The 18,630-nt window shown below is 33.7% G+C and overlaps 2 protein-coding genes across 2 annotated transcripts; both read left to right on the forward strand.

The window, feature by feature from the left end:
• The first annotated feature begins 7,415 nt into the window (after nucleotides 1-7,415).
• Nucleotides 7,416-8,954, forward strand: LOC142627209 (uncharacterized). The gene is made up of 2 exons (XM_075801057.1): nucleotides 7,416-8,058; nucleotides 8,558-8,954. Exons 1-2 carry the CDS (start codon nucleotides 7,477-7,479, stop codon nucleotides 8,837-8,839), a joined length of 864 nt encoding a protein of 287 aa, XP_075657172.1. The 5' UTR covers nucleotides 7,416-7,476; the 3' UTR covers nucleotides 8,840-8,954.
• A 7,761-nt stretch (nucleotides 8,955-16,715) lies between these two features.
• On the forward strand, nucleotides 16,716-17,300 carry LOC142633637 (uncharacterized). Its single transcript, XM_075807880.1, has one exon. It carries the CDS (start codon nucleotides 16,737-16,739, stop codon nucleotides 17,298-17,300), a length of 564 nt encoding a protein of 187 aa, XP_075663995.1. The 5' UTR covers nucleotides 16,716-16,736.
• The last annotated feature ends 1,330 nt before the right edge of the window (nucleotides 17,301-18,630 follow it).

The raw sequence follows: 18,630 nt of genomic DNA on the forward strand, positions 1-18,630 counted from the left end.
GTAGAGCCTCTTGCACAGGCCCTGGTGAAGATATAGAGAAGAATTGGAATTGAGTTCCAAATTTCCAATGTAGTATCACTTACTCTTATTTACACCATTAGCGGAACTTAACACATGTCATTTTCTTATAAATGAAATATAGAGTGGAGATGATTCAGATTACTTGCTTTCTTGCTAAGATAATTATCATTTATTCCATAAAAAATTATAATTTATCCTATAATAATCAAGTTTTTAATTCCAAAACTGAATACAATAAGAGTTCATCCACATCACAAATGCACTAGGATATAATTTTCCAAGATAATCCTTAGAGCATTCATATCCGGACGAAGATTAGATCTAGTATTCCTGTGTACTAGACTTGTTGAAATGTTGACACTTGACAAGTAGGGGCAGCTCCACATTGAGGTCAAGGTGGTCCTGTGACCGCTTTGGTTGTAAATTAAAGCTACAATTTTTTTATTTATCGGATGTGAATTTTAACAAATTCATCATTGGCTTGCATTTTCTTCTTATATCCTCCATACTTGCAAAATTTCAATAAGATCGAAAATCAATAACTATGTCATTAACTAAATATGTCTAAAATTATAAATAAAAATTAAGTTTATGAATCGAATAGTAAATAATATTTCATTGGCATGGAATTTGACATGTGTTCTAAAAATATAAAGAATATACCATTCAACTGTTATATTTTCAAAATATGTAACCATATTAATTTTTTTAGTAGGCTACAATTGAGTTTGTAGCCAAATTTTGGTTCCTTTAACAATATATTAGGCCCTTACAAACAAAAAGAAAAAGTTCAGGAAAAAATTTATTGAATCAAAATTTTGAAAGAAATGTAACTTGCATATTGATAATAAGAGATTATCATGCAAAAATTTCAAAATAAGAAAACTTATAAAATGAAATTATAAAACTTTATGTATTTTCATTTTTTTTTGGTCAATATATAAACTTCTCTGTTTATTAGATTTTTCATAATTTAAGTTTCCAAAAGATCACCCTGAAAAAATTTCTAAAGCCACCACTGTTAACAAGTTTTTGATTCATGTTTGCATCTTATCAGGTCTATGCAAGGATCGTGAACTACTTTGTAAAGGAAATGATGGGTAATTGTAGTTGGGGTAGCTGAGTTCGAGGATAGCTCTACCTCTAGAATAAAGAAAGAAAGAGAATTAGAGAATTAGAATAGGAAGTAGATTGAATTGGTAACAATTTGCTTGACTGTTATTCATGATCCTCCTAGCCCTTTATACAAGAGTGAATGCCTTGTTCTACCTCATAACTACCTCTACTCTGTACCCTAACCAACTAACCACCTCAGCCTAACTAACTCCCTATTAACCATAGTTAAGCCTAGTTAACAAGTATGACTACTAACACACCCAACTAATACAACCAATGGCATCAGTTTATACAGCACTCAATACAACAACAGTAAGTACAAAAGCATTATAAAGGTAATCCTAACAATACCCCTTCCTTTAGAGCACCTTGCTCACAAGGTGAGGAAATTTTGCTTGCAAATCATATAGGATTTCCAAGTAGCATCTTCCTTGCACTCCTCTTGCCACTGCACTAGAACCCGTGTCATAGTTCTGCTTCTTAACTGAATAGATTGTCTGTCTAAGATCAGGATAGGTTCTGGTGTAAGCACTAAATCTGCATTCACAGCAGGCAATGTAGGCCTAAGCACCACCTTATCACCCAACTTAACCTTGAGGCAGGACACATGGAACACAGGATGAATAAGGGAGCCAGAAGGCAAGTCCAATTTATAAGACACCTCTCCAATCTTTTGGATGACCTGAAATGGCCCATAGTACCTTAGAGCTAGCTTCCCAAGTTTCTTATGTTGCATTGAGGACTGTTTATATGGCTGCAACCTTGGATACACCCAATTCCCTACTACAAAGGACCTTTCCACCCTCTTTTTGTCTACAAACCATCTCATCCTCTCTTGAGCAGCAAGCAGATTCTGCTTAAGCAAGGACAAAAGCTGGTGTCTACCCTTAAGTAACAAGTCCACTGCCCCAACCCTTGTAGTACCAGTTACATAATCAAGAATCCGAGGAGAAGGGTAACCATACAAAGCCTCAAACTGTGTCATCTTAGCAGCAACATGGAAATTGGTGTTAAAGCAAAACTCTGCCAAGGGTAACCACTCAACCTAGGTAGTAGGCTTGTCAGCTGCAAAAGCTCTTAGGTAGTCACCACCTCAATTTGGCCATCAAAATAAGGGTGGTAAGCAGAAGACATATTCAAGGTTACTCCTTGCAGTCCCATCAATTCCCTCCAAAAAAATGAGAAGTGAAAATAGGATCCCTATCACTGACAATGGTGGAAGGCATACCATGCAATTTGAACACAAATTGTAAGTAGACATAAGCCACCTTAGCAGCAGTGTAAGGATGGGAGAGAGCCACGAAATGTGTATACTTGGTAAGCCTATCCACTACCACCAACACCATAGACTGCATATTAGACTTGGGCAGACCTTCCATAAAATCTATGCTCACATCTAACCATGGTTTTTTTGGAATAGGCAGGGGTTGCAGCAACCTAGCTGGAAAACAAGTCTCATGTTTAAGCTTCTGGCAGACATCACATTCTTTCACATACTGCTTCAGGTCTTGCCTCAATCCAGACCAGTAAAAATCCCTTTGGAGCCTCTACAAGGTCTTGAGGTAACCAGAATGGCCCCCTAAAGGGCTGTCATGCACTTGCTGCAAGACCACAGACTTCAAATCACCATTAGAGTCACCCAAATACAGTTTTCCCTTATAAAAGAGTAACCCATTACAGAGGGTAAACCCCGGATGAGCATCAGAACCTAACTGAATGGCTTGCATAATAGTCTGAATCTTAGGATCAGAAGCATAGCTCAACTTAAGATCAAACAACCATGATGGAGTAGGAAATGATATAATGCACAAGGTTCCCACTGAAGCAGGTGAAACATCAGAAATAGCTAACACACTTGGAACAGAAACAGGCAAATCAGATTGGACAGAAGCAGCCACTTCATCACCTGACCTTCTGGAGAGTGCATCAGCCACCACATTTTCCTTACCTTGCTTGTACTCCACAATGAAAGCATAACCAAGGAGCTTGGTAATCCACCTTTGCTGTGCTGATGTGCCCACCCTCTTCTCTAAGAGGTATTTTAAACTTTGATGGTATGTTTTGATTACAAATGGTCTCCCTAACAAATAGGGTCTCCACTTCTTAACTGCCACCACTAGAGCTAGTAATTCCTTCTCATAGGTAGAAAGTGAGAGCTTATTACCTTTCAAGGCTTGACTATGAGAGGCAATAGGCCTATGATCTTGCATTAGGACAACCCCTAAGCCCACACCAGAAGCATCACACTCCACAATAAAAAGCCTTATAAAATTAGGCAAAGCTAATACAGGAGGACTTGAGATAACCTCCTTAAGCATCTGAAATGCAGTGGTAGCTTCTGGAGTCCAAACAAAGGAATCCTTCTTCAATAGAGCAGTCAAGGGTGCAACAATTTGACCATAGCCCTTCACAAACTTCCTATAGTACCCAGTGAGACCCAAAAAACCCCTCAAAGCTTTAACATCTCTAGGTATAGGCCATTGCTGCATAGCAGCAGTCTTTTTTGCGTTAGTCCTCTACCTCCCCACAAGCAAACATACATTTGGACTTCTTAGCAAATAGCTGATGTTTGGCCAAGGTCTCCAAGACCAATCTGAGATGGCCAAGATGATCAAACAAGGATTTACTATACACCAATATGTCATCAAAAAACACAAGGACAAACTTCCTTAAGAAAGGCCTGAAGATGTCATTCATCAATGATTGAAAAGTAGAGGGAGTATTAGTTAAGCTAAAAGGCATCACCAAGAACTCATAGTGGCCCTCATGTGTTCTAAAAGCAGTTTTAGGAATATCTTCTTCTTTCATTCTAATTTAGTGGTAATTAACCAGACCTCAAATCTAATTTAGAAAACACACAAGCCCCACCCAACTCATCCAATATCTTATCAATGACAGGAATAGGATACTTGTCCTTAATAGTATCCTAATTCAATGCCCTATAGTCAATTCACATCCTCCAAGACCCATCAGCCTTCCTTACTAAGAGAACAGGTGAAGCAAATGGACTACAACTATGCCTAATTAAACCAACAGATAACAACTCTTGAACTATTTTCTCAATTTCATTTTTCTGATAAAAATGATACATGTAAGGCCTTTGGTAGGTTGCTTGAGCTCCCTCCTTCAGCTGAATTTGGTGTTCATGCGCCCTAATGGGAGGTAAACCAACAGGGGTAGCAAAAACTAGCTCAAACTCCAGCAGTAGATCAACAACCTGATCAGGAACTTGAACAACCTGATCTGTAGAATGAGCAATAGTAGGACATGCAATTTGCAAGACCAGTCCTCTATTCACAGTTGCCTTCAAGAACTGGTTACCTTCTTGAATGTGAGAGCTTGCTTCCTTCAACCTATGCAAGAGTACAGAATTTTGTCCATAAGAAAAACACATAGTCAGTAGCTTGAAGTCCCATTGAATGACCCCAAGAGTACTCAACCATTGGGTCCCTAACACCAGATCAACCCCCCCCCCAATAGGTAATACATGTAACTGAACCAAAAACTGATGCCCTTGCACACAAAGAGAAACTTCCTCACACAACCCTTGAGTCTTAAGTACATCACCATTAGCCACCTTCACCTCCAAAACTTGAGAAGTGTCCACAGGAATGTGCAACTGAGAGAACAATGAATTATCAACAAAATTATGTGTGCTACCCGAGTCTATCAAAATCACCAAGGATTTGTGCTTAATTTTTCCCATCACCCTCGTGGTACCAGAAGTAGGAGTACCACTTAGAGCATAAAGGGTGATTCCAGCTTCTTCAACACTGCCCTCTTGACCATTCAAGGAACAATCAGTAACAGAATTCTCACCCCCCCCCCCCCCTCTTCCAATTCAGCAATTCTTATTCTTGAACTATCATTAGGCACAAACTCCACACAATCAAGTAGAAACAACATAGCATTTTTGCACTTATGTCCAGGACCCCATTTCTCATCACAGTTATAACATAATCCTTTTTTCTTCCTCTCTTCCATTTGAGCAGGTGATATTCTTTTAATTGGCAGTTTGTTAGTCTTGCTTTCTATCAAAGGAAGAGCTTTGGGTGGACCAAGTATTAAAGGCTTACCTTGTTCCATCTGAACCTTAGAAGACTTCTTACAACTCTAATTGTATTCTTCTTGAATCTTGGATAGTCCAAAGGCCTCATTTAATGATTGAGGATTGAGCATACAGATAGGGAGCCTTATCTCATCCTTCAAGCCACTGAGAAAACAACTCAACTTGTGTGCAGGAGATAACCCTTTGATCCTATTTGACAAGACCTCAAATTGAGTTTTATACATTGCCACAGAAGATGTTTGCCTCAACCTGGTTAACATTTCCATAGGATCATCATACGCAGTTATGCCAAACCTCACTTGCATAGCTTGAACCAAAGACTCCCAATCACAGAACACCCTTGTTTCTTCGCTTTCTTGGAACCAAATCAGTGCTTCTCCCTCCATATGAAATGAAGCTAGCATCAATTTCTCTCCAATGGGGGTATTATAGTACTTGAAGTACTGATTAGCCTTATACATCCAACTCACAGGTTCTTCACCAGAAAATTTGGGAAATTCCAACTTCATGGAGCAAGACACAAGCAACATTGCAAAATTAGGATTGTGATTTTCCCCAATTCTCTGAGATTGGAGAGATCCACCCTGGTCTAAAGAACTCAATTTCTACAAGATTATAGTCAACTGTTGACTCATTTCATTCAACGTTCTCATATGAATTTCTTGAATGGTTCTCATCTCTTGTAACTCCTTTGTGTGATGATCAATGGTATTCCGAAGCGAAGCAATAGCCTCTTTGGTTGTAGCAGAAGCACGAGTCTCTGCCATGGATGCCAAGGAAAGCCTGCTCTTATACCAATTGCAAGGATCGTGAACTACTTTGTAAAGGAAATGATGGGTAATTGTAGTTGGGGTAGCTGAGTTCGAGGACAACTCTGCCTCCAGAATAGAGAAAGAATGAGAATAAGAACGGGAATTAGAGAATTAGAATAGGAAGTAGATTGAATTGGTAACAATTTGCTTGACTGTTATTCATGATCCTCCTAGCCCTTTATACAAGAGTGAAGGCCCTGTTCTACCTCATAACTGCCTCTACTCTGTACCCTAACCAACTAACCACCTCAGCCTAACTAACTCCCTATTAACCATAGTTAAGCCTAGTTAACAGGTATGACTACTAACACACCCAACTAATACAACCAATGGCATCAGTTTATTCAGCACTCAATACAACAACAGTAAGTACAGAAGCATTATAAAAGTAATCCTAACAGTCTAGTACTGTAGTGCATAGAATCCTTAGACCCAAGTCAGTTCCCATCTGTTCTTTCAAATTGGCTTTTTACTTTTTAGCCAATTTAGTCAAAACTATAGCAAAAAAAAAAACCTACTAGACTGTTTCTTATTTTTGTATCTGTTATTTTCCTTGTTCTTTCTCTTATCTTTATTGTTGCATAGGCTGGAAGCTAGAATGTAACGAACACACAATAGAAGTAACGGGCAAAGTGAATTTCTTGTTTTATTTGGATGACCTTTACAAACGATGTTTTCTTTTTGTTCCTTTGTTTAATCCGCTTGTAGACTATTTGAAACTGATAGGTTTCCCCTTTTTTTTATATATAACTAAAATTTTTTATAAATTTCATAACCTAAAACAGATGAAAGTTGAAACAGCCAACAATTGTTACAATTGTGTGTATATGATGTCTATAGTGAGTTACGTTGGTGCCATATAAAATGACACAATTCACAACTTACTCACATGACGAGTTATAAATAATATAGATGTCAATTTTTTATGTGACACGAGTTCTACTATTTTATGTGAGAATGTAAATCCTTTGTACCATTTTTTGTATACCACTCTATATTCCATCAGTTACTATTTACTATGTATATGATTTTTTTTTTCATTTTAAATATCAATTATTTTATAAGGAAAGTAAAATGAAAACATGACAAATAATAATTAGTAGAACATAGAGTAGTGCACAAAAAATAGTAATTTGTACTCTGTTTGTGGGACCAGTATAGTATATACCAGATACCATACAGGCTTCGAAGACTTTTAACCGTTCAACACACAAATGAAGTACTGAAGCTTGTTCTCATTTCACATTGGCCAACAAAAATAAACAAAATATATTAATAAAAACTGATCCAAGCTTCACGACCTAATCTCAGTCTTAATAACCAAGTAACTTCTTTCTTTCTTTCTTTTTTCTTTTTTTCTTTTTTAATATTTCCTCAACCTTTGAAAATTGCAACCAGATTTTACATTCACTTCCTTATATCATTTGTCTTTCAACTTTCAAGAAAATACAAAGCATCATGGAGTTCTTCAAGGACGCCACAGCTGTAAGACTCAGAAGTCACTTTAACAAGTACCTAGTAGCTGAAGACGACGAAGAAAAAGTACGACAAAGGAGCAACGGCGCCTCAAACAGAGCGTTTTGGACCATCGAGTTTGTAGAAGAAAACAGCAATCATATCCGCTTGAAAAGCTGTCATGGCAAGTACCTCAAGGCCTCAGACGAACCATTTTTACTAGGCATGACAGGAAACAAAGTGTTACAAGCTATGCCAGTATCAGAAAATGATAGTTCTATCGAGTGGGAGCCTAGAAAAGATGGTGTTTACTTGAAATTGAGGACGAAAAGTGGGAATTATCTGCGAGGCAATGGAGGCACGCCGCCTTGGAGGAACACGGTCACACATGATTTGCCCTCTAGGACTGCAACGCAGGAATGGATTCTTTGGGAGGTGGATATGGACATAACAAGAGATCGTTCGTTTTTATCATCATTTTCAATAAACTCTTCGGTTGCGGAGGATTCTGAGGGGTCTGAGTGTTCAGAAACAAGCTTGCCGTCAGTTATCTCTATAGATGTTGAGATTGCAAGTGAAAGAAAGGTACGTGCTAGCTTTCAAAAAAATTTGATGATTCACTTATTGGGGTGGGAGGTTGAATCCTAGAAGTTTTTATTAAAAATATCAGAAGGTGTTAGTAATGGTCACTTCATGGATTGCAGACAATCCATTACCATTAAGGAGGTTTTTTTAGGTGCTTAAACTACTGTGTAAGTAATTTTTTTGGGTCTATAATTCACTTCAAAAATCTGGGAAATTAAATATGATCACCATCGAACTTATTTGTTGGAGTTAATTTTAGTTTTCAAATTATGCACCATGGAGAAACGAACATGACAGCTTTAGATGCATACATGATCCCTCAACAGTAAATTTCTAGAGGAAGTGTGAAGTCTATTAATACCAATTTTTTATTATTTCATTATATTGATCTAACAAATTGATTAGTTTGACTTTTAGGATCGAGTTAAATAAATTTCATTGTTACATACTCATGTCAATTTGATAGCGTATAATCGTGCTTCTGTTTGTCTTTCTACAGGATGAAGAAGGATCTGGTAATTCCAAGAAATCTGATGAGGATGAAATCATAAAACTTGGTGGTCAGGTTACTGAGTACCAGAGAAGAGAAAAGAAGTTTTGGCTTTGGTTGTTGTTGTGCTGGGTCATATGTGGGTTACTCATTTTTTTATTTTTAAGTTCAGTAATGTCTGGTTCAACTACGGAACAATATTTGTTTTATCTTAAACTAAAGGGGTTTAGCTTTGGTAACGTTGATGCTAGGTTCAATTGGTCAAAAACTGCTAGGGGTGTTGTGGTGTGATGCTTCATGCTTGTTCGGCATGGGTGTTGTTAAGTTTTGTAATGCATAGCAAGTTGCAATAAAGAATATTGTCAATGGAAGTTGCTTATGTGAGTTTTATAATGCAAGCTGTTACATCTTTTTTTTTTTTTTTTTGATTGTTAATTTTGTTAATTGTTCAGGTTGTCCTCTAACTTGTGAATTTTGTTAATAGCACTATATTGAATTTTAATTGCTCTTTATTCAAACTTATTCACATGTATATATGGGCAAAACATAATACACAAGTATAATTTATACTTTAAAACATGTCTTTAACATAATTTATTATATATATATATATATATATATATATATATATATATATATATATATGAGCGAAATGCGGCAAAAGGAAGGAAAATCCATGGGCCGACTCCATCGTCTCCACCCCGTAGGAACTACGAGATCACCCCAAGGACGCCTTCGGCATCCAGAGGTCGCAGACTGACCATAGAACCCTGTTCAATAAGTGGAATGCATTAGCTATCCGTTCTAAGGTTGGGCAGTAAGGGTCGGAGAAGGGCAATCACTCATTCTTAAAACCAGCATTCTTAAGACCAAAGAGCCGGGAGGAAAGGGGGGGGCTTTCTGTTCCTGGTTCTCCTGTAGCTGGATCCTCCGAAACCACAAGAATCCTTAGTTAGAATGGGATTCCAACTCAGCATCCTTTTTTGAGATTTTGAGAAGAGTTGCTCTTTGGAGAGCACAGTACGATATATATATATATATATATATATATATATATATATTTCTTGTAAATTAAAATTTTCAATAAGTCAACTTTTATATAATCCAAGAAAAATATATATTTCTTTCATAATGTCATGTGTAATTATCTGTTAAATTATATTAATTAAAATTAATATTATTTACAAAAATTTTAAATTAAGTTCTATTTGTTCAATAAATTCAAAATTACACAATAGATTATAATGTTTTTTTTTTTTTTGGCTTCAGTCACATTACTTTACTAGTCGCTAACCCGTGATATGCACGGGAACCTACCTATTTGTGAAGTAGACTAAAATAATTTTATAAAATCTTAAATTGATTAAGAAACTACACCATTACATGATTTGCTCTTGTATGACTTCAATTTGTGTTACAATTTAATGAAGAAGTCATGGCTTACAAAAAATTTGTTGGACAATTTCAGATACTGCAAAAAATACCTCAAGAATTCAGATATTAAAACTTCTGAAAGACCAAAAAATATTTAAAAAATCAAATGATTCGCTACTTAGAAATTATTGAAATAAAACAAAATATATATGACTAAAAAATAGAAAAATATAAGAAAAAGATTGGGTTACATTCAAAAGAATAATCTATGGCTATAAATTTGCACTATATCACAAAATATCACGTTAGTGAAGTAAAGAGATAATAATAATAATAATAATAATAATAATAATAATAATAATAATAATAATAATAATAATTGGCTGAAAATGTACCTGTTGAATGAAAAAAAAATGTCTATTAATCGAAAAGACACCTATTGAACAAAAATGTGCTTATTGAATGAAAATATATCTATTGAATGAAAATATACCTATTGATCGAAATGTGTCTATAGAATGAAAATGTGTCTATTGACCAAAAATGTGTTTATTCAATGAAAATGTGTCTATTGAATGAAAATGTGTCTATTGAGCGGTCATAATTCTTTGGGTATAAATAGTGATTTATATTCATTTAATAACTTTTTCTCTTTCATCTTTCTTAGAAATACAAGAAACCGGTGCATTTTCTCTACGATTGTTATGTGTAAATCGAATTTATTTTTGTTAAAAGTGAAAATGTCTAGGAATCAATAAAATTTCTAAAACATTGCCTAAAAAATTGGATCACTCTCCTGGTTTTCGAACTCTTCTATATTTCTTCAATCGCCCATAAATTTAAACTATTAATTCTAGCAATTACTTGTGGTAACCATTTCTTTCATCTCCTTGCATTCATTTTCTTCAATTTGGAAACAAATTGAAAAGCAATCTAAGCCATGGAGGATGTGCAAAGGAACCAAGGAGGTCACCAATCAAAATCAAATTCATCAGTTTTGAACTCAAATCTTTTGTCCATTACTCTACCATCATACATTACTGAAATCATTGACCATTATTGCATTTTGTTAATATCTGAAAAGGACATGTGAAATGTGGCAACTACTCAATACAAAAACCCAACAGGTATGTTATGGTTTCCGTTTGTTTATTATTCAATACAATATCACCAAGTCAACCATTATACAAATGTCTCAAATCTACCTATGCTACAAAAATAAAATAAATTTCTTGTTATTTTAATATACATATCTTATGGGAGATGGTGAGCAGATATTGAAACTTAAGGGGCAAAATGAAAAGGCATAACTGCTTGGAGTTTTTAAATGTATACATGGCATAAATTTCAATTGCTATGTGGCGCAATAAGGAGTGGTCAACAAAAACTGAAACGTGTTGGCTTTATATCATATATAGATATAGATTAATTTATGTAGTCATATGATGCAATAAAAAGCGGTTATCAAAAATTAAAAAGGTACCTATTTACCGAAAATGTGTCTATTAGCTGAAAATGTGTTTATTGAATGAAAATATGCTTATTAACCGAAAAGGTGTCTATTGAAAAATGAAACAACTGTTCGTGTTTTTAAATGTATATGTGGTATAAATTTATGTAACCACGTGACACAATAAGGTATAATTAACAAAAAGTTAAACGTTTCGGCATGAATGAGAAAGTAGAACATGATAGTATTAAATAACTCAAAATTCATACAAATCAACTCCTTCCGTATACATTAAATAATAAGTGATACTTTTACATGTCTTAATATATACAATGTAGTAAAAGAGAAATATTATAATAATAAAACTGATTGAAAAACTTTTATTTTGATTTTGCATGGATGAGAAAGTAGAACATGTTACAAACTTTTAACCAACATAGCATCTTTTTCTTGTTTATCTGAACTCTATGTATATAACATATAATATTATATCTACTTTTTTTTTAGAAACATATATATTTAAATTGAGCCTTATACAGTCTTACTTATGAGCTGCGATTATATATCATTTTATGCTATATAATAAAAGTTGGTTCTAGAAACCACAATTAAGCCAAGTTGATATCCTACCTAATTGTCACAAGTAATGCTTTTTAATTAGAGTTTAACTTAGGAGTGGCAATTCGCATTCACGTGTCGAGTTCATGTCGTGTCGACTAATAAGTATTCAACTATATGGATCAACACTAACCCAACATGTATATTAAATGGATCAAGATTCCTCAACCCTAACACAATTTATTTATTAAATAAGTTAGTCATATCGACCCATTTATCAGATTTTATCAATGTGAAAAAAATAAATAAATTTTAGTATTAACTAAATTGATCTAAAAAAACCAAAAATTTTTTTTTTTAATATAAAATTTAGAATTAACAAGTAAATGAATCACAAATAATCATTTAAAATTAAAATTGTAAAGTTGTGATTTCCAATTATGTTGTGTTGGCTTTAATTCCGTGTCAAATTTGATTGTAATTTCTTCAATCATTTTTCCCTATATATATGTGGGATTAATTATAAAGGATGAGTCTGAGAGATCAATGAAGACTCAAGCTTCGAATGAACAAGTGGATTTCAGGACTGGCTCATGGCTCTCTTGCAAGTAGCTTACCGGAACAAAGAGCCACGTGCAGAGCACAAAACTGGAAGATGAAGAGTCGTGACAAACTATATGTTTTCGCGAGTGTCTCATGGGTAAGGCCAACCCGCGAAGGACTTGCGAAACTCTCTGTTTGGCAAAAAGTTATATTTTGTTTTACCATATCTTTACCCACGCTATATATACCCTCATTACCCACAAATTGTAAGGAGTGTTTTTTTAGAGAAAAAACCCTAGAAAATACACTTGAAAGTTAGAGATTGTCATACCCACAATCATTTACACTGTTTCTTGTGGTTTTTCTCAACTCCTACCTTTCCATTTCTACATCCTTGAGAGGTTGCTAGCCTAAACACTTACCACACTCATTCTGAGTGTAAAGTGAGATTTTGATGCTATTGGAAAGTATTGGAATGAGTCATTCATTGGCAGATGCAATCGGGTTGAATTATAGGATCTGAAAAGTTAGAAAAGACAAGACTCCAAGAAGTCAATTGGTAATAGGAGCTTAGAGGGCTCAAGTACATGGGGTAAACTAGGCTTGGAGGGTCTTTTGTTATTCGTGTACTCCAACTTTATTCTCTAGTGGATCGATTTTGACTTAGAAAGTCGCGGAGAGGTTTTTCGCCGAGTTCTTCGATTTCCTCTTCGATAACACGTCTCGGTATTATCTTGTGTTTGCATCTCTTTTCTATACTCTTAAACTTTCCTTTTATTGTTGATAATGGATAAATATGGCTTAGGGTAGTGTTATCAGTTCAATGCGCTCATTTACTCTTATTTCGCACTTAGTATAAGTAAGAGTAAAAGTTATTTAGCCGTAATTTTTAATTTAGGGTCTAAACAAGCTCTTGTGTTTTTGCACAAATCTGAACTTTCAAAAATATATCTCAATATCACAAATAATCAATCACAATATGTTAAAGAAAATAAACCACAATAATTAATAAGTTTATATACCTAGGGTTTGAATGGTATATTGGTAAAATATCATTTAATTAAACAAGTCAGACAAGTCAAATAGGTTCCATTGGTTGGACACTAACCCAACCCGTTTACTAAATAGGTTAGTCGTGTCAGTCTGAATATGACACAAACCTGTTAAGTTTCAACCTATAACTTGCTAATTTTGTATCGAGCCGTATCGTGTTCGTAGATCGCTTCAAATTTTGTCACCCCTAGTTTTACTATTAACTTATTTATTCTTATCAACTTTTTAAAAAAATTGTCCACTTTTTATTAACTATTTTTTATTTTATTTGTTTCTATAATACATTATTTTTTTTCCTATATAGAAATAGCGGAAGATATTTACTAACAAAATTAACCTTAAAACTATATACTAGGAATAGAATTTGGGTTCAAGAAGTCATGATTATGTCAAGTAATTAAATATCTTATTTAATTATCATGTGTGCTGCTTTTAATTATGATTTTACAATTAACTTATTTGTTCTTATCAAATATTATTTTTTATAGAAATAGACAAATGTTTTATTAACAACAGTAACAACATGACATCAGGGCAGGAATAGTAGGTTTAAAGACTACTCTAAGGATATATTTGGTACATTGAATGGGGATTACGACAGAAATTGTAATCTTTATTACTAGTAATAAAATGTGTTGTAATGTAATAACTATACTTATTCATTAGTTTGGTTGTGAGTTATAACATTATAATGAAACTTAGCATTTGTTTTAGGAAATATTTTACTCGTACAATTATATCTCCTTAAAAATTATTATTTTTAAATTTAAGAGAAATATGTGTTATTTTTTATGATTTTTATTTTTATAATTTTTAGATGTATATAGAAAATTTGTTTATTTGGAAATATATTAAGTTTTGAAATTAATACAACCTTTTAAAGAGGAATAATTATTCCTCATTTTGAAGAATAGTTATTCATAAGGAATTATTATTCCTTTTTTTTATTTGAGAAACACACACACACACACACATATAAGGGAAGGGGGATGAGATAAGAGAATACACTCGCACGCCAACACCAAAACTGCATGCGGCAGTTAATGACGCGGAGTAAGTGATAAACTCCTTCTCAATATCACACCTTACCGATGTAGGATGACTTGACAATACTAAGCATCTTTTTTTTATTTGAGACACACACACATGCATAAGGGAAGGAGGATGATATAAGAGAATACACTCACACTTCAACACCAAAACTGCATGCGGTAATTAGTGTCGCAAAGCAAGTAATAAACCCCTTTTCAATGATTATTCCTTATAATAAAAATATAACCAAATTAAAGAATAACATAACCAAACTAAAGAATAATTAAACCATAGGAATAACTATTACATTACAGCACCTATTACAGTCTACCAAACATGCCCTAATAGTATTTTATTAAATAGCTCTAGGTTTTTCTAAGTAAAACAACAACCAAGGAAGTTAGTTTCGTACCGTACCGGCCGGTACGGTCGAAATTTTCCGTTCCGGCACCTTCACCGGTACATGTACACTTTCATTTCGTACCGGATTTAATACCAGCCATACCGGAGCTGTTTCGGCCGTACCGGGATAAATACCGGATTCCGGCCGGTAAGTGTATTTCGGACCGAAGCAAAAATCTTTGATTTATTTGTAAACTTTTAGGAAAAGAGAGAGTTGCTTTGTAAATTTTGAGAGAGAGGAACGCTGACAAGAAGAAGTAGAAGAGGAAGAAGAAGCAATTAAAGTAAGAAGCAGCACCGAATTTGTCGCCGTTGTTGATCACCCAAGCAACACCGGATCAGTTCACCTGTGGTCTCTTCTCTCTTTTATTATTCTTCTCTCTTTTATTCTTCTTCCTCTTTTATCTGCTCAAGACTTCCCTCTCCGGTTTTCCCTCAATTTATCTGCTCAAGACTTCAAGCCCATGTGAAAATCTGACACTAATTTGAAATGTGATGGGACTTTAGCTCTAATATTATTATTATTATATTACTATTATTAATGTTAAGTAAGTTGATGGGACTTGCCACTCCAGCACTCACCCACCCATAGTCACGTTGAAGAATATATATATATATTAAATAACAACAATGATACACACTAAAATATATTTTTGTTGGTTTTTTTTTTATTTTTATATATGAACTTGTTGGTTTTTCTAAAGTATATATTATTATTGTTGTTATTGATTAGATGAGTGACATAAATTTATCATTTTAAAATTTTATATATATATATATTAGCGGTAATCCCGAAACGGTACACTGGTATTAACCGGTATCCGAAATATATCGTACCGTTGACCAAATCGGTACAACCTCCGATACGGTATTGACTTCCTTAACAACAACACAGTGGATATAAGATTATACTAATAGTATTTTATACGTCGTAGGTGTTTCATCACAATTAGTTTTAATTTGCATTTCCTTCTACATCCTCTAAATTAGTTTTATACCGAATTATAGATATAAACCCAATCAAACAAATTAACATAACAAATGCTATTAGAACCACTCACTAATCTATACTTTAATTAGCTAAGGCCTAACAGTAGGAACTGTGTGCTTAAGTTTTATTGTGAGAAACACACGGTACAGCTAATATATTTAGTATTTCATAGTGTAATATTACATACATGGCAATTTTTATAACAATTTTTACAATAGTTGAATCTACAACAGTACTAATCAATTGATTCTTATATAACCTCACAATTGACATTATTTTATCATCTACTATTACTAATTTATCTCCTCAAAAGTTGTAAAATATTTTATGAAAATTGTTTTTGCTCTAGAATTATTTTACTTCATAATTCAAAAGCTTCCTTTAGCAATGAGACCTCAAAGGCATTTGTTTCTTCATTAATTCTCTGCACCAAATCGATGATGCACTAATCTAGCGCAATACAACGTTATAACTTTGTCTAATAGCAAGTTGGTTTTTTTTTTTTTTTTGGGGGGGGTTTGCAAATTCACAGCAAGTTGGTTTTCAAGTCTTTGTTATCTTTACTGTTCTTATATATTGTAGCTTTTGTAACCCCCCATAACAACATTTCCTCTAGCTAACTTGACTCTTTTTCTTTCTACCAAGCACGTCTACCACATTTCCCAATCTCTCTAACACACATTGGTTATCATTAGCTTCTTTAAAACAAATTAGTTACATATTTTACAATCTCTTTAATTTAATTTACGTACGCAGAATATTTAATCCTATTCATTCAGAGTGCTATGGAACTTTTTCAAAATGCCAAAGTAGTACGTCTCCGAGGCCACCACGACAAGTTCCTATTTGCCGATGATGATGAAAAATCTGTAAGCCAAGATCCCAATGGTTCGGTCAAGAATGCTAGATGGACCTTGGAGATGGTTAAAAATGCCAATGTTTTACGTTTCAAAAGCTGTTATGGAAAGTACTTAACAGCCTCCAACATGCCATTTCTATTAGGAATGACAGGCAAGAAAGTGCTACAAACATTTCCAAAAAGATTGGATTCCTCGGTTGAATGGGAACCCATTAGAGAAGGATTCCAGGTCAAGCTCAAGACACGTTATGGCCAATACTTGCGTGGAAATGGGGGTGTGCCACCTTGGCGGAACTCGATCACACATGATATTCGACATAGTACTGCAACATCGAATTGGGTTCTGTGGGATGTGGATATCGTAGAGATTCAAAGGCATTCTACACTACCTCGACCAATGTCACAAGGCACTAGTCGAACCGGTTCCTTAGCTTTAGAAGCAAGCTCCAAAATTAAACTCCTTTACCCTAAATCAAGAGAAGAAGTTTGATTTGAATTGACATAGGACAAGGAAAAATTTGTTACATGTATAATGCATCTATGGTGGATTTTTTTTAGTTACAACAATGAGAGAATGGGATTTGAACACTATTTTCCTAATAAAGAAGAGCAATTTATGTTACACTACTAAAAAGCTCTTGGCACCTATATGGTCTGTTGAACTAGAATTTCAATTTTTTTTTTTTCATGCATTTAATTAGAATTGTTGAAGAAAGCAAAATGAGATTGTGTTAGAAATTACAAGGTGATTTAATAAGTTATTTGAATGATTATTTAAGTAGAAGTAAATATGTATGGTTTTAGGGTCTTAATAGATAAAAGAAAAGACTTAATTTGGGAATGTGAGGAAAAAGGAAAACAAAGAAATTTATGATGTTTAAGGACGGTATGAATTGTATCACAAGAAGAAAAAAATGCTAGAAAAAGAAAAGGGAGAATAGAAAGGAGAACAAAACGATAAGAACAACAATTAATCAATTTTATTACTTCTTTGAGTACATTCACAAATATGCATAAGAGTCTTTATTGTACTAGCATTTTAACTCTTAGTTTGACAAAAAAATTGAAAATCTAATAAAAGACTAACTTAAACTCAAAGAAAATAAAACCTAGAAACTAAAAGTACCACCTTCTCAAAAAACTAAAGTACCAAAATATCATTAAATAGCAAGAATTGAAAGAATTATAGATCTTCCCCCCTTAATTCAGAATTGTCATGACTGGTTAAATAAAAACACCACTTTTTTTTTTTGAGAAGAAAATAAAAGCACAACTTAAAAATTGTTTTAAGCCTAAGACATATTTAATTAGACTTTTAAAATCACAACTTTTATATCAATTAGCTGCAAACCCATGCCATGTTTGGTATATATAATTATTATGAAATGTGGTCTAATGTATAATTTATTCTCTAAATTTTATTATAAATCATTTGTTCTCCTTAAATATTAAACAATTTCTAAAAGTAATTTTCATCTCCCTATTTTCACAAATCTATAATTTTAAAATTTTGGTGTTTTGTTGATATTATTCTTTTTTATTTAAAGTGATTCATATTCGTCTAACTATTGTTATTATGCATTATATTTTCCTAATTTCTTTTGGATTAACTAAAATTAAGTTTCAAATTTCTTATTCTCTTAAGGAGAATACAATGATAATCAAAACTTATTACATAATTACAATTGATATTATTCAAATAATTGATAAGTGGCTTCAAATATATAGTCATATAAAATAACTATAATATTTCATTTATATAAAATTTAGGTATAGGTACAAGTGTGCTATACTTTAAATCTTTCAATTAACTTCAATCA

Source organism: Castanea sativa, chromosome 1, assembly GCF_040712315.1.
Source record: "Castanea sativa cultivar Marrone di Chiusa Pesio chromosome 1, ASM4071231v1".
Lineage (NCBI taxonomy): Eukaryota > Viridiplantae > Streptophyta > Magnoliopsida > Fagales > Fagaceae > Castanea > Castanea sativa.

What these genes read in the sequence shown, in the direction of transcription:
- LOC142627209 (XM_075801057.1), top strand. Translation starts at nt 7,477, where the DNA reads ATGGAGTTCTTCAAGGACGCCACAGCTGTAAGACTCAGAAGTCACTTT. An exon ending in AGATTGCAAGTGAAAGAAAG is followed by an intron (nt 8,059 to 8,557) that starts GTACGTGCTAGC and finishes GTCTTTCTACAG; the next exon opens with GATGAAGAAGGATCTGGTAA.
- LOC142633637 (XM_075807880.1), top strand. Translation starts at nt 16,737, where the DNA reads ATGGAACTTTTTCAAAATGCCAAAGTAGTACGTCTCCGAGGCCACCAC.